This window comes from Hippichthys cyanospilos, chromosome 20 (genome assembly GCF_059441005.1).
Source record: "Hippichthys cyanospilos isolate Australia breed blue-spotted pipefish chromosome 20, RoL_Hcya_1.0, whole genome shotgun sequence".
Classification (NCBI taxonomy): domain Eukaryota; kingdom Metazoa; phylum Chordata; class Actinopteri; order Syngnathiformes; family Syngnathidae; genus Hippichthys; species Hippichthys cyanospilos.
In genome coordinates, this window is record NC_142388.1 from 14397501 (window position 1) to 14421500 (window position 24000).

The following is a 24000-nucleotide window of genomic DNA, read 5'->3' on the forward strand; positions in this document are numbered from 1 at the left end:
ATGAAAAATAAAAAATAAATAATAATAATAATCCATGTGGTATTTAATTTTAACATTTCCTAATAAGTAAAATCTTCAGGAGAAATAAGAGATTTTGCTCACCTGAACCAATGCCATCAATATAAACAAGACAAGTAGCATGGATGATAGCTTGGAAAGTATCCTGTTTAACGTCCCATGCTGCACCACAATCGTCATCTCTTTTACACACAGCATTGAGGTAGTTTACCCATGAAAGAATATCTCTGACGCTGATAACACAATGTCGGCCAAAATCCTGATGGGTCAACCACGCAATGAAATCCAGAATCAGGTCTGCAATATCACCACCTATGAGGGACAATTTCAAACAAAAAAAGAAGAGGGAAATGTATAAGAAACTTAACGGTATAATAGGTTTCACATAGAGTACTTTTTAATGCATTATACTTACTGACAAATACATGACACATAAACACATGACAAATACATGAAAACTATTATCCCAAAAATCTATTATTGTCTAGTTTTACCTGCGGGAACATGAATAGAAAAAAAAAATCTCTTTTCAGCTGCTCGTGTGTGATTGACTCATTGTAATGACCAAAAAAAAAAAGCAAACACACAGAAAAGAATTGGACTGTTCGCAACTGACTGTTCTCTGTTAATAAGCTCAAGGGGCACTCCTACAAGACACGTGATTGCAACAATCGACCAATGAGGGCAGGAGTTGTAATCAACTCCCACTCAGAAGTTGAAATCCACTCCTCACTGGTGCCTGTGTCTTCTAGGAGTGCCCTGAACTGCTGGGATGCTGGGATTTCATGTTATTGCTATAATTCCTATACCCACTATGATTTTATGAAAAAGCTGCGGGGTGCATTGTCCAAATGGGAGTGAAAGAGTTTTAAAAGAGGTTGGAGACAGTCTTATTTTGCTTCTGGCAGACAGAATTGCCATTACCCACTACTGCTTACTGCATGTTAACCACAAGGTCGGAACAATTCATTTATAAAAGCTAGACATCTATGCATTTTATAAAACTGCGATCAATCTTCAATGGTTGTTGTGAACACCTATCTTGACTTATGCCAACTTCAACCAAGGGAAATATTCGAATGTTTGCAACCAATCCTACCATATAGGGAAAGCCCAGGACAGAGATTGTGTTGAATAATCTGATGTAGTTCAGTATGGTCATTGCTTTGTGGACACCAGATCTCTGTGAAACGGTTTCTGAGGGCAGGAGAAAGCTGTCCAAGGAGAAAAGCACAGATGCATTTTAACAAATACAGTGATCCCTCTATACTACATGCCTCAGCTATTGTGCCCTCAGTGCAACGAATGTTTCCTGCATGCCAAATTGGTTATCTATAAATGCACTTGCCAGTGGCACTCCTTGGAAGTCGAACTACTACTGCAGTACACATATTGACTTAAATCTTGAATTATTAAACCTTATGCAGTACAGTGAACCCTCGCTACTATGCGGTTCCACTATCGCGGATTCGCCACATCGCCGCTTTTTTCTCTATTACGCGGATTGATCACATCGCAGATATTTTTTCCATTACGCAGATTCACGACTTCAAGGATTTTTTTTCATTACATATTGAACTTTGCAATAGTTCCCAAGCGTGCTGCTCCTGCAAACGCCATCAAAAATGATGACAATTGCGGAGAGGGTGATACTTCTCGAAGGGCAAAGTTACGCGGCCTTGGCCTGCCATTTGGTAGTGAACGAAGGATGAGGCGAACATTAGAAGACGGTTGCCATCACCTTTGGCAATTCAGCGAAGCAATTTGTTACGGCTCGTAATAAAACGATCTTCCGTATGAAAGATGCTTTAACAATCTGGATTGCCAACTGCCGACAGGAAAAGCCGCTTATATCAAGTCTCGCGCAGCTGCGGTCATATTCGTAGCAGCCCAGACGTTGAATTAAAGTCTAATCTGTACATGATCAAAGATGATTACAATGGAGAATTTACACTTGAAATACCATTTTATTATAAAAGAAATCTACGGAAGAGTTTTCCAATGGTCTGGTGAATGTCGTCTTTGCTCCTCTTGTCTCTGCCTCCTGCCTGTGTGTTGACAACAACAGCACCGGGGTGCGCTTCATGAGTTTTATGGCGCGTGCCTCTGGAGTTTTAATCTACTCCCGCCACAACTCCCGCCCCACAGGCACGTTCATGTCAGTCATGAAGCACACCCACAGCAAAAGGAACACAAGCACAAACATTGTCGGGGCAGACAGTCATGAGCATTTGCCAGACCGTTGGCAATGTCTTACCTGGATTTCTTTTATAATAAAATGGTATTTCAAGTACAAACTCTCAATTGGAATGATCTTTAATCATGTACAGATTTAAATATGTGTACTGCAGTAATATTTGTCTTAAATAATATGTATAGCATGAAGACTTTTCATGTTTAAAAGAATTGAAAGCTTTTTCTTTTTTTTTTTTTTCTTTTTTTTTATGTGAAAAGTTTGGGTGCTACTTTGCAGATTTTCTGCCATCGCGTCCGGTTCCGGAGCGTATCTATAGCGATAAACAAGGGTTCACTGTAAATGTACTGGTATGCCTTCTATTTCCATGTCCGGTCCCCATTAACCACGGACAACAAGGGATCACTATATTTAAAAACGGGTGAAATACAAGTCAATTAATGTACAACACACACACACACACACACACACACACAATTACTACAATTGCAGTTTCTACCTCCTTCTTTCCAAAGTCTCCACCAGGGTTCATTGTGGCAACCAAACGGAAACCTGCAGATGCTTTGATCAGTTCCACATTACTGTTGTCACCACTACCCTTCTCTGCCAGAACAAGCGATTTCTCCATCTCTAAAACACTGGTAATAGAAAAAAAAAAAAAATCAGGATTAGGATTAGGAATTAGGATTGCTCTGATTGTATTTTCTCTGTCGGCAAAACTATGTGTCATGGGGGAGGGATTCAGATTCTTTATTCGCCATTTATGTCAAAACAGAGGAAAGTGTTTCAGCATTACGACAAAACAACAGTGGGATGAGATAGTGTGCAATAGTATGCTGAGTACGTGCGGGTGCAAAACCTTCGGCCAAAGTGGAGATTTGCCCAAGCCTCCGGTTTCGTAGTTGTATGTATAGTAACCAGGAGATTTGCGTCATCACGCTACTCTTTTTTTTCGCCAAAGATGCAGATGCCGGTGACATCAGAGGCCGAAGTTCTTTCTGATTGAACACGTCAGAGGTGGGACTTCTTTCTAAATGGAAAGAATTTGGCAACACGACTGCTGCCTAGCAACTTGGCATGCTTGTGAGTGAATGAAACCGCACTGTGCTGGATTCAGATAGACGTGACTTCTTGAAATAAACAAACATCGGCGAGGGGGAACTATGCTGATTTATAAAAGCCATGTAGACAAGTACATGTACACAAGGCCTGAGTCTATGGCCATTACGGGTGGTTAAGATCGGGGGGGGTCGGGCTGTCCGCCACATCATGGCAGGTTAAGTAAACATCCCCCACCTCCCCCTGGATGTGGGCGAAATTCTGTCTGAGGTGGGGGTTGAAATCCTTCTGACAGGACTGTGACAGACGTTCCCAGCAGACGCTCACAATGTGAGGGGCTCCCAGATCGAGCTGGCATCCTCCCCAATCATCAAAGCCAAACAACTAGACAACTAGTTGGTTGGTTGGTTGGGTGACAGCTCCATCTCTCCCTTCACCCTAGTGTCCAAAACATTTGGCTGCAAATCTGATGACGCGACCACAATTTCGATCTAGGAACTGCGGTGTCCTGGTGCCAAGTGTCCATGTGCTCCACCTTTATGCTTGAACATGGTGTTTGGTATGGACAATCAGTGATGAGCACAGAAGTCCAGTAAAAGAACATCACTTAGGTTCTGATCACACCGAAGTAGTGGAGATTTTACAAAGTTGGCCAAGTAAACAACAGCATTTCATATTTTTTCCTGTAGAAAAAGTCAAAGTGATAAAAATGTATTTTTGGGAGCACACGGTCTGTCAACACGCAGGTATTCATAAGGACTGCACACACAAGAGTGGATTTGCCTAAAATTACAAACGAAAGGTGGCACATTTCCTACAATTGCGCCGACGGAGAAGCCATAGCTCTAAGTACACGAAAGCTTTGTTGTATAGAAATGAACCACGTGCATTGGCTAAATTAATACAGCACATTTATGTATAAAGACTGTTTTGATGGGGCATTTTTTGCAACTAACCTCTTACATTTCTCAATGTGAAGTACTATTTACATGTACTTTTGAGTTCCTTTATTTTGTAAAATTACATTTACACACGCTAATATACATCATAGCAACATTTGCGTTACTCTTTGGTATTGTTTCGTGGCCTGCCGGTTTTTGAATGTCATCAGGAGGTGAGCCGCCACATGATGAGATGAGTGGTTTCAGTCAATGGAACACGTTACTAACCGGTTAGAAAAGTTGCGACAAAAAACAATAACGACAAAAAAAACCTCATATTCCACAACAAGAACTTCAATCACCAATTTTCCAAGGTTAAGATTTCATCGTTTACTGTGAAATTATCTAATAAAAGGCCTCTGTGATGGAACGTCAACTTTTTAGAGTTTTTAACCATGTTACAATTTCAATTTATCAGCCACCATGTGTTATTTTCATTCATTGATGCATTTAAAACAATTCTTTGCTTCTTCTGCGTTCTCAACAACGGTCCCATCTGAGCAGATCAGATCAGGGTCGCGCCTACTTGGTATACTACAGGTAAGAGGAACTGCTCGTGCTGCCTCTACACTGCCGCTGTACTGCCTATGCAAGACTAAATACTGTACATGACCACATTATCCGAGGAGAAGTTCACCTTTTATACTTTTGGTTTCATTCCAGGGTAGGGGAGGAGAGATTTTGCAAGTGGGTCAAGTAAATATCAACATTTATTAGTTACAAAGTTTTACTGTAGAAAATGGGCAAGTGGAAAAAAGCTGTTTTTGGGAACACACAGATAGATAATCAACTTTCTAGGTCATCATTTACCAGTGGGCGAAACTGTTTTAAGAGTATTGGTTTACCAAGGGGACCGATTTGATAAAAAGGAATGGTTCTTAATATGTGTAGCTCTCGACACATCTTTCGGTTTGTTGGCAACTACAGTTCATTTAGATGTCAGTAAAACGCATGTTTTTGGCTCATTAACTTTGCCACTGACTGCCTTTATTGATTGCAACAATGTTAGCTTTTTTTTTTTTTGCTGTTGTTTCATTGTGGCGGCTGACTTTAATATGTCAAGAAGGGGACAAGGCAACCACGCGATGAGGCGGGGTCTTAATCAGCCAGGCATTTCCTGGTTAGAAATTCAGCCACCCAAAAAAACTCTTATTTTGTGAGAAATTTAATTTCCAATGTGACAACGATAATATTTAATAATTTAGCATATTCAGTTGAACATGGGTAGGAAACAATATGAAAACTATTACATTCTGTTTTTATTTACGTTTTATTATCCCAACTTCATTACAATTAGGGTTTCTACAATGTCAATGTTCAGTCACAAAATACACCCCAAAAAACCTGTGCAAGAATATACTGTATACCTGCCTGTTTGTGGGACAGTGTGTTTTTAGTGTACCTGTTCAGTCTTTCAAGAACTGAGTCATCTGCCAAGGAGATCTCATCCATAAGGAAGACCCCACCCTTTCTCATAGCCAAAACCAAGGGTCCATCATGCCACTGAAAGAGCCTACATTCATCATCGTCTTCCTGTAACCATACAGATGTAGTTGGTTGTTAAGTAATTTCTCATCAATTATATGTATTCCTATTCCTATTATGTAACAATCCAAACGTCGGTGTTTAAAATACCCCTATAGAATTGTAATTGGGCCTCTAATGTCTAGCAACTGCATACTTATGCTTGGTGATACAGTGATCTTTTTTTTCTTTTTTTTGTCGTCGTCGTTGTGTTTTGTTTTGTAATTTTGCATTTATGCACTTGAACATGTTAGCCTGTTTTGAGTACTGTTTCTCATTTTCCTTGCTTGCAGTGGACTCGATGACAATGACCGAATTGGATGCTTCTGTATGAATTTTGCAATTAATGACCAGGACAAGATCTGAGGAGGGCCACCACATCTGAGGCACTGCTATGAGATTGACCATCAGGGACTCTTGTCCAAGGGCATCTTTCCACAGCGCTTCATCTTTTTAAATTGATTCTAGTTTGCATCGTCTTCCTGGAAAGTGTCCTATCTACGGCCCTTTGTCAAGGTTTCTCATTTTTGCCCGGTCGGAGTTTTTGCCTTTTTCCACGCACTCTTGAAATTTAAGATAGTGGACTTGTGAACCTGTAACCCATCGTAACACACTGGATACAATAATCAAAACTAGTGAACTAGTGGCAAAATTATAGACCAGAAGCAGCAGTCACTCAGTTTGATCTACGTATAAGACTGAAGGCTATAACTAAAGAATATACTGTATGCTGCTTCATTCACAAAGGAATAGGTCTATCCGACTGAGAATAAAGTGGGCATCCTCTACCTCTCTCTTTCTCTCAATTTGCCTATGTAACTGCTGTCACTACATTGTTTTATAGCCTGGACAATTAGACCATTTTAGTACTATTGTTTTTAATCTCTTAACTGTTGATTTAATTACATAATTTTGTTGCTAGTTTTGGGTCTGTGCCAGCGCTTTTTCTGCAAATTAAGTTCTTAGAAAATGAAAATTTGATTTTTGATTGAAGTGGTTTGAAACTTGTGATTAAGGTTTTTTTAAAATTTGATTTCACTTATCTTCAACAATAAAACTTGACTGTGCCGAAATAATTCTTGTTTCATTCTTACAAAAATGGTGTCACAAAGGAAGAAACTGCTGTGCCAACATCGAGAGTTTTTGGTTTGAAAATAAATCAAAAACCCAAATTTACAAAAGGGACGAAAATAAAAATCGTTCTTTTTTTTTTTTTTTTTTTTAAGTCACTTTAAGCATAAAAAGTAACTTGACATCAGCACCTGAAGGCTATGGCTGGCAGGTCGCAGCCCTCCCAGAAAGTCAGATGTTTCCATGTGTAGGTGGCAGTTGACGTAGAAAAGATTCTTCCCAGTCACAGCAGCATACAGCTGGCAGATTGTAGTCTTTCCACACCTGAGAAAGGTGTGGGGCATAAGTTGTCAGGGGAATGTGACGGCAGGTGGTGATAGAATTAGGAAATTAGCATGACTTGTACAAACACCGTGGAAGCTTGGCTCACAGATTAACCTATTCACTAACAAATTTGTTCTCCTCTGCGCCTACCCTATCGAGCTCTCAGAGCATCGCTTTTTTTCATGAAGGTTCCCTGTATGCCAGACAGACGAGTTAACTATAAATGCATATGCCACGGGCACTCCTCGAACGTTGACGTACTGCAGTACACACTTATTTAAATCTTAAATTATTAAACCTTATACCGTAACTGTAATGTTATCCCTTTGTGTTCCGATGCCTTTCGCTGTGGTCTCAGGGAGAGCCGCGGTTAGATTAGTGGCGCCCGGAAGTCTAATTAGAGTGATGCCTGTAGCTGACCAAACATGGTAACAATCAGTGTTGAAATTCCAATTTATTATAAAACAAATATAGGTAAAATATTTACAATCCTCTGCTTTAGACCTGTTCTCCTCTCTCCCTTTGCTCCTAACAGCGTGTGTGAGTTTCATGAGAGAGAAGGGCACTTCAACAAGAAATGTGATTGGCTCCCGTCATGACCATTGACCAATTTGAGGAGTTGTAATCTACTCCCGCCCGGGATGTAAAAATGTAATCTCCTGTGGACTTAATATGTAGACATTCCAACATTATTGCAATTAATTGTTCAAAAAGCAAATTCTCAAAATATGTGGACCCCATGAAATAGTATTGGACACCCTCTGGCCACCCCAAGGGAAAAAGTCTAGCTCCCCCGCTGATGAAACCTTACCCAGTGTCCCCGACAAGTAGGACAGACTCATCAAATCGAAGTGCTCGTCCAACTAGCACAGCTAGCCTCCTCATGCTGCGTGTCCATACCACATGATGAAAACCCTCTGGAACTCCACCAATCAATGGATCTGTCAATCAGAGTATGAACAAGTAACTAAGAATTTAGCCTTCTGCAGGAAAAATCTAATCACCATTCAAAACGCATAAATACAGTACTATTTATCAGGAGTAGTAGTCGTTATGGCCATTAATGTTCAAATATTATTGCATTTATTTTATTTAATGGGATTACTCACTAAACTGATTGTTGACCTGTTTCTGAGAGAACAGTTTTTCTGGGTTCACAGTCCTCTTAAAGTGCTTCTCCAGGATAGACAGAATGGTGGCCTCCTCCTGAGGCTTTCTAACACGTCCTGCCAGCAACATGTACCCTTATCATGAAAAAAGAAATCCAATTTGGATTATAAATTAATAAAGGAAACAGATTAAGATGACTCATTTTGACAAGTCTTACCATCATCAGCCAAATGCTGAAGCCAGTCTTGAGTGGCTTCAGTCTGTTCTTCCAGCCTGTAGCGATCTGCCCAGCGGAACAAATCCCTGAGGGTAATGAAGCCATGTTTGCCTGCAAACACAGAAGAGCCTCTGCGCATTGACTGCAGCGAGACCATGAAAGCATTAAGTGGTCAGGATCAGTTTCTTTTTTAAAATACCATCATCATAATTTTTCAACCACCTTCCAAGGAAATACTATTAAGCTACCTAATTGCCTAAAACTACACATTACTATGGATGCAAACGTTTTAAGCTGAAAATAGCCCATCAGTGCCTTATCGTTTTTATTCAAAACATGTATGAAGAAGAAACCACATGGCCAAAATAGAATGCTGTGATAATGCAAACATAGTGGGGCCAAAGCTTGCTTCTCTCAATTAAGGCCAAGATTGGATTTGAGGTGTTGACAGATGACAATATATCTGAGAAAGACCACTGGATGGCAGCTTGCAAAGCATATAATGTGAAAATTCCAAAAAGTGTGTATCTGCAAAGTGTTTCTCAAAGTCAATTACTTGAAATCCAAACCCCATTGGCATTCTGAATATAATGTAAGAATGAGGAATGATGAAAAAGGAAAATGTGGTGGCTGTTTATAAAAACGTAGGCCAGTTTTCCAGCAACTGCGCCAGGGCAAAGGACTTGACGCAAAAAAAAAAAATCATTGACTTAGATCAGAGGTATTTAAGATAATTTTAAAGAAAGACCTACATTATCCCCATAGTTATTTTCCTTAAAATTGCAATTTCTAGTTCTTGATCATAAAATGGCCACAAACGAGCACCTGATACTCGTATCGGCCACCTTCAAAAATGAACTTTGAACGAAGCCAGTATAGACACTGATACCAAGGCATCAGTACACGCTCATCCTAAGTATTTCGATAAGGGAACATACTAGAAATAATTTTGTATCATATAGCAGGTCAGGCAGCTAGATGCTTGGACATTATTATAACATGCTTGGAAATTAATTCAAGAATATATGGATGGGGTTAAATATTTTAATTAGGATATACTTATATTTTACAGGGTGCATCTCTGAAATGTCAGTGCGAAATAAATGTTTTTCTGAAATAGAATTGGTCCTTGAAGCATTTTTCATACAGTAAAAAGTTTTAAATCACATTTTAAATAATTTTTTTTAAATACATTTTAACCAAAGCTATCACTGCTAAGATTTGAACCAAACCCTAACCGACATACCTGTAAATCTGTCATGACTTTGACTAGTTTGGCGCAGTATGATGGAGGCATGCCGCACCTCTGATGGAGGATGGTTTCCAGTTCTGTGCTAGGTAGCGCATCAAAATGCAGCTCCACAAAACGGTTTCTGAATGCTCTGGAAAGAATCTGGAGGTAAACAAGGGGGAAACATTAAACTAATGAGGTTTTTATGCAACAGTTCCTAATCAGTCCATCTTCTCCATCCACATCAAATCATTCATCGAGCAATTTCATTCAGCAGTTCCAGAGAATGCTAAGATTTCCAAATCAGCAGAGACACTCTCTCTCCATTGTGTCCTGAAGCTCTCTGAATATAAAACTGTTTATTACTTGGAATATATAGTCAATTAATTAACTTTGAAAATTAAGCTTTTGCTTTTTTTTTTTTTTTTTTTTTTTTTACACAAGTTTATGATTTTAATGTTTAGTCTTTATGTTTTGGATGGATCCCAGATAAAGTGACCTTGAGGGATGAATAAAAACATTTAGTTTGTGAAATCATAAATTTGCATTCACCCTGGAGCACGGTAAAAGTGTTAGTGATCGACTCCACATAACTTCTAGACTTACCACTCTCAACTCTAGAGGAACAAACGCAGGACGCATAAACAAAGTCTTTTATTTTTTTTCCCTCATTTAATAATTTCAAACATCACTAACTCTTCCTACATAGCAATCGATACGCTTCCTGTTGGCTTACGTACTGTGTCGGAGGTCCATGATGTAAACACTCTGGAAAGTCAAGCCTGCGAAGCAGGACGCAAAAAACAAAAAGTTCAACTGGCCTTGTTGAAAGCATTCTTGTTGCATTTTGCAAACTTGTGTGATGCTCGAACGTGACACGGCCATGAATGTAACTGCAACGTTTCACTCCGCTGATAACGAACGGAGTTTGTCCATCACAGATCTGGTGATTGTGTAAGCATTAAATGTGGCTTTTCCCTATCAAGGTTCACAAACTCATTGAAGCTGAGAAATATTTTCGCCGCCTTCCTACTATTGATCTCTTGGTGATCTATCGGTATTTAATAGATCAACGACCCCACAACTTTTCTCCTGCACACATGAATTAAATGAGCTAACCAGGTACAAATATTGAAATAAAACAGAAAGCAAATTGTCTGTAATCGACACAACACAAAACTTCAGCATGTCGACAAAACAAAATAAAACAAAAACAAGACAAAATATGGTGGCTCAGTGGAGAGTGGTGAGCACGTTCACCTCACAGTTCAGTGTCCCAAGTTCAATACCGGCTCACTCTAGCCTTCCTGTGTGGCGTTTCAATGTTCTCCACAAGCTGCGTGGGTTCTCTCCGGGCACTCCGGCTTCCTCCCACACTCCAAAAACATGCATGGTACGTGAATTGGACATTCTAAATCGTCCTTTAGTGTGATTGAGAGTGTAATAGTTCGTCCCTGTGTGCCCTGCAATTGGCTGGCAACCAGGTCAGAGTGTTCCCCGCCTACTGCCCAAAGTCAGCTGTGAGCACTGTATGAAATCTTCAAATTAATTCAAGCTTGTTTGTATACAGAAATTTCACATTATTCAAACCTGCATCCTCCAAAAGTTTCATAAGTCCACCAGTTATGGCTTGTGTGGTTTGTTCCGGACCTGGTTAAATTAGTCCAAGAACGTCAGAGGCAAATTCTCCATCACTGTAGAGTGATGAACTAAACGAGCTTCTTCATACCATCATGAGAATGATACGCAGCCCAGAAAGCAGGTTCAAGCTGCTTCAGTTAGGTAGCGTACGTAAATGCGCAAAGTGAAGCACATGACATTACGGATCAGTGATTTCTGTTGCACACGTGTACCTGCATATCAGTTATGTGCATGCCTGGTTACAGTATGTGGCTTGTGTGCTGAGGCGCTTCTTTTTTTTAAAATCCCACTTTTTAACACAGTACCTTTGTTGTCCAGTTCATTTTCTTCTACGTTATTACTTTTATTTTATTTTGTGCCGGTAAAAACAAAAGAAATAAACATGTCAAGATATAAGGATTAAGTATTTGCTTACAGAAAAAAAAAAAAAAAAAAAACAATCTGAGAAATATTGTATCAGCTGCCAATGGCTTTAGCTGTGACTTATAGTATTTTCTTGATAGAATACCTTTCTACCACCATAGAGACCAGGGGGGTTCTGTGTTGCAAACAGCATAAATCTTGGGTGAGCCTTGATGACTTCCTGTGTCTCCACAATGAAAAGCTCCCTGTTGTCATCTAGCAGCCTGTTGAGGGCCTCGAGAACATCAGTGGGGGCCAAGTTCAATTCATCAAGGATGATCCAGTAACCTTTCCTCATGGCATCAATGAGAATTCCTGTAAAAGATCCACACACAAGCATCAGTAACGTACATTAACATACATAAATAGCAACTGCAAATAAATACATAATGTATGTAGATACTTGGACTCAATACTTGCTCATTGCCTGGTAAAAATGATAAGATTGCTTATAATTATTCTAGAGCCGCTTATCTTCAGTCATGGAAAAAACATTAATATTAATAACTAAAGCTGTGAGCAGCTGTCAAGGGCCCTTGCAGCCAGGTCTTTAAGAGACTTAAATGATTCATTTTACGAGAACTGTCAAACTTTGGGGTTTTTACAGGATAACAGCTGTAACACTCTTCAGAGGAAATATGAGACAGATGCGGTTAACCATCTTCAAGAAAAACACAGAAAAAAAGATTTCTTAGCCAGTATACGGGTAGATACGTGTAGTAGATGTGTGTCAAAATTCAGGGGTTTTCATGCATGGTAAAACCCTCATAATTAGTGTTGTGGTGGTCCTGAGAGAACTAGCATTAGCCCTGTACATTGTGGCCGTTTGATCAATACCTCGTGTCACAGTTCGGTCAAGTTAATATATTTAAAAAAAAAAATCTATACTATTCATTATCATGGCATCATTTGAAATAGAAGAGTTCCAGTTCTCTGATTTGATTTCTGTACCTTGCGAATCTTGATTCATATTTGTCACAAAATAAATCAACAAATAATAATAATAATAATGTAATAAATATTACATTTTGAAATAATTTAAAATACAGGGCATATCATATGAACACTTTTCTGAACATTTTAATGTTTTTGAACTTCACTATAAGCTATTCAAAGAGCTATTTTTAATCAGTTAAAGTAGCGAAAACTGCATGTGCAAAAAAAAAAAAAAAAAAAACCTGGAAAAATATCCACACGTCTTTTTTATTTTCTCATACAAGGAAAAATCTCCCTTTGCATAATACGAAATGTTTTTCTCTGCATTTGCATTGCACTGAAATTCACCATGGTGAAAACGAGCCTGCAGGAAAAGCCTAGCTTGGTTTATACTTGACGCTTCGGCACGCATTTTGCAGGCTTAATACATGGAGCAGCTTTCCCCATGGTCAGACAATATTCTCCCATACTATGGGTGGCAGTAAATGTAATCTACAGCATATAAACAACAACACTCAATAACAGAGGTAGAGAATCCTAGTAGATACAAACAATCCAGACTCCTCATCGCTCCCCAACATGGTGCTCGCCAGGAGTTGTGTACAGCATTTAGATGACGGTATTCCTTTTCAAATGAATCATAAAGGTGTTTGTAGCAGCGAATGGTCCATTTCGTCCGCCATGTTGTCCGCTTGTAAAGAAATTTCAGAAAATACGCGTTGTGTAAAATCTGGTCTGGGTGGACTCCACACGGAGGGGCGTGGTTGCTGAAATAATTTTAATGTGAGCAGTCGCGCGGAGATTAAACCAAGCCAACACTTGAAGACTGGATAAAAGTAATGAAGATGAAAGATGGATGAACCAGAGTGAAAGACATTTTGCAAGAAATTGATGTAAGTATGACAATTATTGTTTTGTATTCTTGTAGATTTGGCAATTTCTTTTTTTTTTTTTAATGTTTAGTTTTTAACTTCAGTCAAATTGTAGATTGCACAACACATTTTTTATGTTTACATCCGAGACCCGAGACATAAATTTGCTATAGTGAAAAGTCCCCTGTTGTGAGAAAGTTCTGGCAGCAAATATGATTTTGTTGAAGATGAGTTCCACCGCAAATTAATTTCTTGTATTTTGAGAACCTCAAGATAAAAAAATTACAATTCAAAATCAGCAGTTAAAGCATGCTACTCCACACCAAATGATGGGCTAAATTTGTGGTTTCTGTTTAAAACACACACACACACACACACACACACACACACACACACACTCACACACTCACTGCATTTGAAGGGCATGCTAATAAGTGCAATGTATTAACGATGTGGATACAACCCCTGGCAAAAATTATGCAATCACCAGTCTCTGAAGATGTTCAAGCAGTTGTTTAATTTTGTAGAATTTTGCAGTTTATTTCTGTTTAGGTGTTAATTCTGGCTTTCACTTAGCTATCCTATATGTAAATCCATTTGTTTCTCACAGGCGGTTTCTTACAATTGCATCGCAGACATGAGATCCTTATTTGTTTAACTATGGATTTTGTGTTTAAGACATACTGTTTTGAATTTTGTCTTGACACTTTGATGTCTTTCTTGGTCTACCAGTATGCTTGCCTTTAACAGCCAACCTTGTTTACACTTGGTCCAGATTTTAGAGACATCTGACTGAGAATAACCAACATCTTTAGCAACACTACATGATGATTTCCTTAACAAAAAAAAAAGGCTGATAATCCTCTCTTTTGTTTCAATTTACAGCTCATGGGTTGGTTTGGGTTGGCCATGATATCAGTCCACTTGGTGCAGCAGCTCTCCAAAATGTGACACTCCTTTTTAATGGCAGGCTAACAATCTGATGCAAATGTTAGTTTTGGGAATGGAAATTTACAGGGTGATTCCATCAGTTTCCTCAGAATTAAGTGTTTCCATAACTTTTCCTTACCCTCGATCTATTAAAAAAAAGTTGCTAGCTGTTGCTGACTACCACATAAAGTTGCCATTTGGAATGACTATTTTGTGTCATGGCTGTGATCAACTTTTTATCCAGAAAATTTCACTTTCATGAAGGTGCTCAGAGGCTGGTGATTCTAGAAATTCTGCAATGATTTGCATGCATGTATGTATGCTGAAGTTGTGTATGCTATAGCTAAGTATCAACAAGGTCAGCAGTGGGAATACGATGGCCCACGGTCCAGGTCCAACCCATTAATCTTTTTAATCCGGCCCACCTAAAATGGTACAGAATTAAGGTTTGATGTAAATGATTGCATTCATTTCATTTTGATTTATGACAGGCATTTCAACACCAGGTGGTGCAGTAGACACAGTGACTTGATTTTGCAGAGCCTGGAGGAAGATCGAGTGCTAGAGAGAGAGAGAGAGAGAGAGAGAGAGAGATAGAGAGAGAGAGGGAGAGAGAGAGTGTGAGCGAGAGCGAGAGAAAGAGAGCGAGAGAGTGAGCGAGAGAGTGAGCGAGAGAACAAGAGAGAGAGAGAGAGAGAGAGAGAGATTCAGTTATTGCTCTTCTACTGGTTAGATCAGAACACACCTGCAGGAATGTCACAGATAAGTCAACAGTGAGTGCCTGATGTTTAAGAAAAAATGGACGCCAAAATATGATAGAAATGAATAAATTACAATTAAGTTTTAAAACATATTTCACATAAGTGACTGATACAAAATTGATGAAACTGATATTTGTTTATTTGAAAAAAAAAAAAAAAATCAGCCTATTTTTGCCATTTCCCTGAGAAAATTCTGGTGGTGTCTTCATTTAATTGCATGTTAAGGGGCTTCTAATTCAAAGAAAGTTTGTCTTTTGTGCCTGTTGAAAAAAAAAAAAAAAAAAGTACTGGCAGAGCCGAAAAAAAATATTGCTTCATTCATCCGATCATATAGTATTTCAATTAGTAGTTTTTGATGTTTTTTCCCCAATGAATATTCGATCAGTCCAGCTCTCGGCTTGTAGTTATTTTTTTTAATTTGGTCCCCTGTCCATTTGACTTTGACACTCGTGATTTACATTGAAATATTCTTATAATGGATAAAAAGCTGAACCTAATGTTTCCATGCAAAGTGAATTGCAAACTCCCCACTTTTTTTGTCTGATATCCTAATGGAACTGATCAAGTAGTCACAGTAAATAAATACTTGAAGGGTAGTCCATCTGCGAATAGGGTAAATAATATCAATAGCTATTCGTTGATACATTTTAAGAGATTACAAACTAAGACATTTCAAGAACATAACAGATCTGAAGAATACGCTTACCCTCTTTGAACACCAATTTGCCTTTGTCATCTGAGCAGTAGCATCCTATGTACTCCTGAATGTCCGTGTGCTCATGGTTGTTGATTCGAACAAAATGGTTACCAGTCGATGTAGCCAACCAACGGATTAGACTTGTCTTCCCCACAGATGTTTCTCCTTGGATCAGCACCGGGTGAGTTCTGCAATGAATTAAGCATATATGAGCAAATATTTAATTCTTAAATTTACATACAGCACTTGCAAATGTATTGGGAAAACTGAACATTTTACTTCAGATCTAAACGACAAAGAAATGTATCACATATTTACAGAACAAAGAAAAAATATTATGGGACATGAGTAGCTATTTGGCGTTTAGGTAAAAAACAACAGTGTTAATTGAATATCCTCGTAAAAGACTATGACAGTGTTTACATTTGTCCAAAATCATTTCCAGTATATTATCAAATATAAATGGAAATGTTGTTTACTGTGTGTCATTGAGAAAATACATTGAGAAAATATCTCACGTGTCAGTCACAGCCCGGCCGGATCTGGCCGGCAAGGTTTGCAGTCACCTGGGATGATACTGATTTATTATTAAAACTGGCACACAGGCCTAATGTAGTTTGCAGACCACTGGCGTTTTAAACACACCAATACTTCATTTCTCTCAAAGCAACGGTGGCGAACCCAAGCGGTAGGTGGCTTCACTTCCTTACTCATCACAAGTCATTTGCTAGCATAACAGCAAACGTCAGCTTTCAGACACCCATCAAAAATGGTAAAATCGAAGATCGACACGGAGAACTGGGGGTTTCATACAAGGTTGGAGTCGGATTACATGTTGACGCAGGTTGCTGGAAAACCCGTGTTTCTTCCGAGTGGAGAAAGTGTGGCCGTAATGAAACATTATAATCTCAGACTACATTATGGAATGAAACACATGTACAAGAACAAGGACGTGAAACAAAGGCTACACAAGGTGGAAGAATAAAAACAAGGTCTTAAATCTCTGCAGGTTCTAATAAAAAAAATTCTAATCACAAAGCAAGGCTGTTGTCAAGGCCAGTTTTACTGTGGCAGAATAGCTCACAGCCAGGCCAGTTCCAGAGGGGGATTTTTATCAAAAACTTAATGCTTAAAATGTGTGAGGCAGTTCGCACAAACAAAAGGCCACTTTTTTTTGAATGGAAGTCTGAGCAGAAACACAGTTGCAGCTTCTGACAAAGAGAAAATATTTCATCGCACAGTCCAACTCAATGGATGAGAGCACGACACTTCTAACATTGCCCAGATATCAATTTTAATACGCGGAGTGGAATCGAGCCAGAGCTGAACTGGAGTTTTTAGCGTTATGTCCTACATATGCCACAACGACAAGACAGGATCTGTATGTGTAGGTGTCAAGCCTCCAACCCTGAGTCTACAGGAGGAACCAAAGCAGCGGATCGTTTATAGTAGACAAAAGCCAAAGGTGATTCTGTCAGGTAGGTTATATGGTCAGTGATTGAGTAATGGGTTTGCTGATATAGTGACTGTTGACCATCATGCTGATTTGTATCATGTAACAGAGCCAGTCACAATGTAAGAAGCATTGCTGAGTGAACTCAGAGTGGAAGCTATGTCCACAGTGATCCTGGAAGACAACCAAAGAACCATTGCAATCGCAAAAAATCCTGTTAATCACTCTAGGACCAAACATACATACATTTGTTGCCACTACATCCGTGAATGTGTGCCGAATGAACAAATAGAACTTCAGTATTGTCCAGCAAATGACATAATAGCTGATATCTTTACCAAACTATTGCCTAGACAGAGTTTTGAACACCTCAGGGGAGATATTGGACTTTTCTCTATCAAGTAGAGAGGTTATTTGTGCTTGACAGGTATACAACAAATGGTGCCTGATCACTGTAAATCTAAAAATATTGTGGGGGAAAAAAAAAGTTCCAGTGAAAAACAATGTAAACAAACAAGACGATGTAACAAACAATGCAAACAAACAAGAGTTCCAGCAAACCAATGGGAAAGAAATGTTTTTGTTGTTGTTTTACATTATTGGTGACGCAGGCTTACTGACGCCTATCACAGCTGACTTTGGGCAGTAGGTGGGGGACACCGTGAACTGGTTTCCAGTCAATTGCAGGGCACACAGGGACAAACAACCATTCAAGCACTCAATCACCCCTAAGGGCAATTTAGTGTGTCCTATAAACCTGCCATGCATGTTTTTTGAATGTGGGAGGAAGCTGGAGTGCCCGAAGAGAACCTGTGCGGGCTCGGGGACAACATGCAAATTCCACACAGGAAAGTCGGAGTGTGGTGGATTTGAACTCGAGTCCCTGAACTGTGAGGCAGACGTGATAACAGCCACACCGAGCCACCACTTTAATGGTATTGAAAATTAAGTGGGTGTGTTTGTCCAATAGATGGCACTGTTTTGTTCAATCTCTGTGCTCTGTTTCAGAAAAAGAGAAGAATAACTCCCTCCCTCATTCCTGTGATGGCAGTATGAGTGCATGCTGGTGAAAAAAAACTCTGCAAATAATACCTACCCTGCAGATACCACTCTTGCAAGGTCCCGTAGATTGAGTTTGACTGAAGATGTGAGAATGTAGCTGGGATCTAAAGCTGGCTCCAAGTCTCCCTGAGACACCCAGTAGCCCTCAACTGCCACACATGGTTTGCCTATGGGAGCCACAATGGGCTGAAATATGTAAAAAGAATGAATGAGTATGTAAAGTATGAAAAGTGTAATACCAATGACATTTAAAGGGACAATGTGTAATAGACAGTTTTTCATTAAAATAAATTATTAAATTAAATGATTATTCATTTCAAAAAATTATAAATGTGTTATAAATGTGTTAACAACCAACAGTATTTTTTAAACATATTCGTAGGTCTAGTTATCATGATATTACATGGGGGATGGCACTAGCTACGGACAATGGCAAATGCAGCACCACCTGCTGCTGGTCATGAAAAGTGGTCTAACTTTACACATTGTCCCTTTTAAGGGATTAAAGCTGATATAGTTTCATGATTGTGTAGTTTTAAATTGAGAAAAGCTGATGTGGTTTCATTATTGTGTATTTTTAAAGTCAGAAAAACAAAGAATTCATAAAAAGGTAAAATATAAGCACTTAGGAAGGCCTTCAATAATTATTCAGTAAAACCAGTGCCACAACTTTGTCAAAGATCACATGCCATTCCAGTGAAGGTGCAGAACACTTGGGCGAAATTCTTACTCGATTAAGACACTTGGTGTTCCCTTTCAGAATGTGCTGGCAAATCAGTTTCTGGACCACGGGATGGGATGTCCTGTCTAGCTGAGTTAGAAAGCTGAGACAGAAACCCTACAAACATGAAATATGTGCATCATCATTATAAAGGTAAATACCAATGTTAGAGCTGCTCGAGACAAAAGTAAGTAAAAACAGAACTAGCTAGACTTAGCAGAAAGGGAACAATTAACTAGTGTTTGAATTACATTTGTGAAGTAACGTGTTCTCTGGCTTCTTACCTCATAAATTGAGCGCTGCACAATATTGCATGGGTTTTCTGCCACATACTTTAGTGCCCTACATAGTGTGCGCAGGCTATAGTGAGGTCTTTGACCTGTTCCATCCACAAGGTGTGAGGTGGCCTCTTCTCGTACTGCCAGGTAAAAACTACACACACAGGAAAGCATTAGTATGATGAACGTATATGTACATTCAGCAACATAATTCAATGCAAATCAATAATCCGACACTGATTAAAGAATGACAGTAAATTTAGTTCACATTTAGGTCTGTCTTCTAGATTTTCCAAAACCTTTTTTTTCCTAAGTTAACTAACACACATAAGAGTTTATGGCTTCCTAAGAAGAACATGTATGACGTACCACATAGGCCATGTTCCTCTAAATGTACCTTACATATAAATATAGATATACAGTATGCATTAATAAACACAGTAAATACAATAATACATATATTCATAAATACAAATACAGAAATACGTATATCCATACGTGCACACACAAATATATATATTTATATTTAAAAATATATCTGACAATATTTTTGTCATTGATAAAATATTCTGTATAAATCATTTTTAGGCCCATTATTTATGATGCAGTTTAAAATTTTCAGTGTTTCCTGTGTATTACTCCTGTTCCAATAATGCGTGCTAATGTTGTCGTTCACTTGTTTTTACAAGATTTACTTCCTTGTTTTTATATTTACAATAATTGAGTTCCGCATCTTCGGTTATTCCGTGACATTCAAGTCTTGATGCTTTGTTGTTACTGTTAATGGGCAATGCTTAACATATAATGAGATTATGGCGTGAGGTCTTCAATTAAGTAAACCTCAGACCAATTTTTATTCAAAAGCAGTCTTTAGGGCAGTAATGGCATATTGCGTTCTTGGTCTTTTTTTGTGATATGTTCAAGATTTGTTGTAACATTTGTAACTTTTTTTTTTATAAATAATTTTGGAGAAAATCAAAGACAGGCAGGTGATCAGTTACAACATTTATGTCAAGTCCCCTTATATACATATAGACAAACACACATATGTATAATATGGGCGGGACTTAAACGTGTTAATGTTGCTTGATTAATTATAAATAAAACTCAATTGATGCATCAAAAATTATGTTTGTCACTGCACTTATTGCCTTTACATCCATTGTAATGACTGTCACATAAGAAACCATGTTTTAAAGAAAAATGGACAATTCCAAAATAAAATAATTGACTGTGCTGTTGTGACTGTTCAGGCTCCATATGTAAGTTTAGCAAGCTACGACATGTCTGTACCTGCTTACATAACCCACAGTGATTTGTCTGCTCATTTTGATGATCTCCAAACATTGTGTGGAATTAAGGGGTCAGAATTGTCGCTAAAGTATTCAGAAATGCGTATTTCGATTCACAAATGCGTATTTCAATTCACAAATGAGTGTTTCGATCCACAAATGTGTGCCGAAGGCGCAAATGCGTATTTCAATCCGCAAATGTGTAGCCAAAGTCACACGCGAGTCACAAATGCGCAGCAAAAATCGCAAATGCGTCACAAGTGTCACCTATGCGCAACAGAATCCACAAATGTGCAATAAAAATCCACAAATGCGCAGCTGAAGTCACAAATGTGTAATGAAAGCCAAAATGTGTACGTTGATTTTTAAATGTACTGTAAACACATAGTTGAATGCGTATGTAGGTCTATAATTAGGGCAATCTGCACTTGGTTTCCTGGATTTGCTGGAATCTTCCTTGTGACTTCTGCTACAGTCCTGCCCGGCACAGGAATCACAAATATGTGAGGGGATTTGGAAAAGCATATCTGGGCACTTGTGTGTTGCTCCATAGCTACTCGTTCGAACCACCAGGGGACGCTACTAGTGTATTGTAAATTATGCAAAAATAAAATGTGAACACATTAACAAGTGTACATATTAAATGTACAGTGAACCCTAGTTTATCGCGATAGATATGTTCCGGAGCCGGCCGTGATAGCTGAAAAGCCGCAAAGTTGCGCCCCAAATTTTCACATTAAAAAAAAAAAAAAAAAAAAAATCAACTCAATCAACTGAAGCTATACATATTTAAGACAAATATTACTGCATTACACATATTTACTTAAATCTTAAATTATTAAACCTTAAACTGTACAGTAATGAACTTGTTAGAGGGAGGGAGGTCGTGAACTTGAGGGAGGGAGAGAGAGAGAAAGGGAGAGAGAAAGGGAGGGAGGGGGGGGAGGGAGAGAGAGAGAGAGAGAGAGAAAGAGAGAGAGAGAGAGAGAGAGAGAGACTAGGCTGCGCACCTCATTGACAAAGCAGCAGACTCATATGGCTTACATCAGAGCGGAGGGAGGGAGGGAGAGCGAGAGAGAGAGAGAGAGACTATGTAGGTTGCGCACCTCATTCACAAAGCAGCAGACTCATATGGCTCAACAACGTGGCTTTTATTTTGCTTACAACTTCACAACTGAAGGTGGCAACTCCATAACAATAAACCGAACCATATTTCTATTAATGCTTGCGCCGTCATCGCCCACCAGTACAATGTAAACAAGCCCCCCGTTCAACGTCATTAGGCTTAGCTGTCCCGTAAATTGCCCGATCCAACCAGAGCAGAGGAACTGAAAGATGTTTTTACAGACATCTTTACACCTCCCTGAGGCAAGCCATTGTGCCATCAGGCTTCAAAGCTGCCGCCATCATACTTGTGCCAAAGAAATCCTCCCCATCCTGCTTCAGTGACTTTCGTCCGGTGGCACTTACACCCATCATCATGAAGTGCTTTGAACGACTAGTCCTGTCACACATAAAATCCATCCTGCCCCCCCAACCTGTTACCAGTTCGCTTACATGGCAAAGCAAACCACAGATGATGAAATCTGTTCTGCCCTCCACCCCGCACTCACCCACCTGGACAAGAAAGACTACGTGAGAATCCTGTTCATAGACTTCAGCTCAGCGTTCAACACCATAATACCACAACAACTAACCTGCAAACTGGACAAACTGGGCCTCAGCAACTCACTCTGCAACTGGCTGCCGGATTTCCTCAGCCAGAGGCCTCAAGTGGTGTGTGTTGGCAACAACATCTCAGGTAGGATCACACTGACCATGGGGGCCCCACAAGGCTGTGTGCTCAGCCCCCTCCTCTTCACCCTATTGACACAAGACTGCACAGCAACCAACAGCTCCAACCACCTCGTGAAGTTTGCTGACGACACAACACTGGTGGGCCTCATCTCCAACGGCGACGAAACCCACTAGAGGAAAGAAGTTGAGCTTCTGATCAGATGGTGCAAAGACAACAACCTCCTGCTAAACATCAGCAAGACCAAAGAGATGGTTGTCAGCTTCTAGAGAGGCCACACCCAACACCCCCCACTGACCATCGACGATGCTGCAGTGAAGAGGGTGAGCAGCACCAAGTTCTTGGCGGTGCACGTCAGCGATGACCTCTCCTTGACCACCAACACTGCATCTCTGGCCAAGAAAGTACAGCGGCGTCTCTACTTCCTGCGCAAACTGAAGCGGGCAAGTGCAGCGCCACCCATCATGACCACATTCTACAGAGAAACCATTGAAAGCATCCTCACCAGCTGCATCACCGTGTGGGGCGGGAGCTGCACTGACTATAACAGGAAGGCTCTACAATGCATCTTCAGGACAGCTGAGAGGATTATTGGTGCTCCACTCCCCTCCCTGCAAGACCTGTACACCAACCACTTCAACCGCAAAGCCATCACAATTGTCACCGATACAAGTCACGTTGCACACAGTCTGTTCAGCCTCCTGCCCTCCGGAAGGAGGTACAGGAGTCTCCGCTCCCGCACCACCAGACTCAGGAACAGCTATATCCACCGTGAGACTGCTGAACTTTCCCCCTTTCCCAACCATGAAACAGCTGAAATCTCTCTCTCTCCCCTCAACCCTCCCACAGTCAGCCCCAGTCAGAAGAAACAGAAGAAACACCTAGCTGGCAGACGAAGGTTAGGTCCTTGAACCCCCCCCCCCAACCTCACACTTTGCTCATGCACTTGCAAAATTTGCACAGACTTGCTGCTGCCATATTTATTTATAATTATACTTCAATTGCACTAGCGATTACACTTACAGCTATAACAACTACCTCAAATGCACACAGCTGGGACAACAAAAATCAGAGTTATCTTACTTTGTCTCGTACTGTTGGATTGTCTTGTCATACGCTGCTACCTATGTCTTTTCTTGGCATACTCTTACCATACCTGGTTTTCTTTTTCAGTATTATTTTGTAGTTTAGCAAACTAGGCAAAGTAGCCCTAACATACTGCACATTACTATTGTTAAGAAACTTGTTTTAGGATTGTCTCGTCTTGCCCACCTGCACTTTGTTATTGTACATGTAAAAAGCAAAGGATAGTGAGAAACGCATTTTCGATTCCTTTAAATGTTAAGCACATGAGAAGAAATTGACAATAACATCGACTTTGACTTTGATTATTACAATGGAGAGTTCACTCATGAAATACCATTTTATTATCAAAGAAATCTAGGTAAGACATTTCCAACGGTCTGGCGAA

The 24000-nt window shown here is 39.7% G+C and overlaps 1 protein-coding gene across 1 annotated transcript in view; it reads right to left on the reverse strand.

Annotated features, from left to right (window-relative positions):
• Positions 1-24000, reverse strand: part of mdn1 (midasin AAA ATPase 1) — a 197189-nt gene that overhangs the window by 119568 nt on the left and 53621 nt on the right. The window contains exons 21-34 of the mRNA XM_088402728.1: positions 19449-19596; positions 19174-19281; positions 18478-18629; positions 15938-16116; positions 11839-12047; positions 9705-9851; positions 8459-8600; positions 8241-8375; positions 7943-8072; positions 6999-7131; positions 5615-5745; positions 2712-2850; positions 1118-1232; positions 103-330 (exon numbers count right to left, since the gene is read on the reverse strand). Of these exons, the coding sequence (XP_088258854.1) occupies positions 103-330; positions 1118-1232; positions 2712-2850; positions 5615-5745; positions 6999-7131; positions 7943-8072; positions 8241-8375; positions 8459-8600; positions 9705-9851; positions 11839-12047; positions 15938-16116; positions 18478-18629; positions 19174-19281; positions 19449-19596 (2096 nt within the window). The remainder of the gene's footprint in view (positions 1-102; positions 331-1117; positions 1233-2711; positions 2851-5614; positions 5746-6998; positions 7132-7942; positions 8073-8240; positions 8376-8458; positions 8601-9704; positions 9852-11838; positions 12048-15937; positions 16117-18477; positions 18630-19173; positions 19282-19448; positions 19597-24000) is intronic.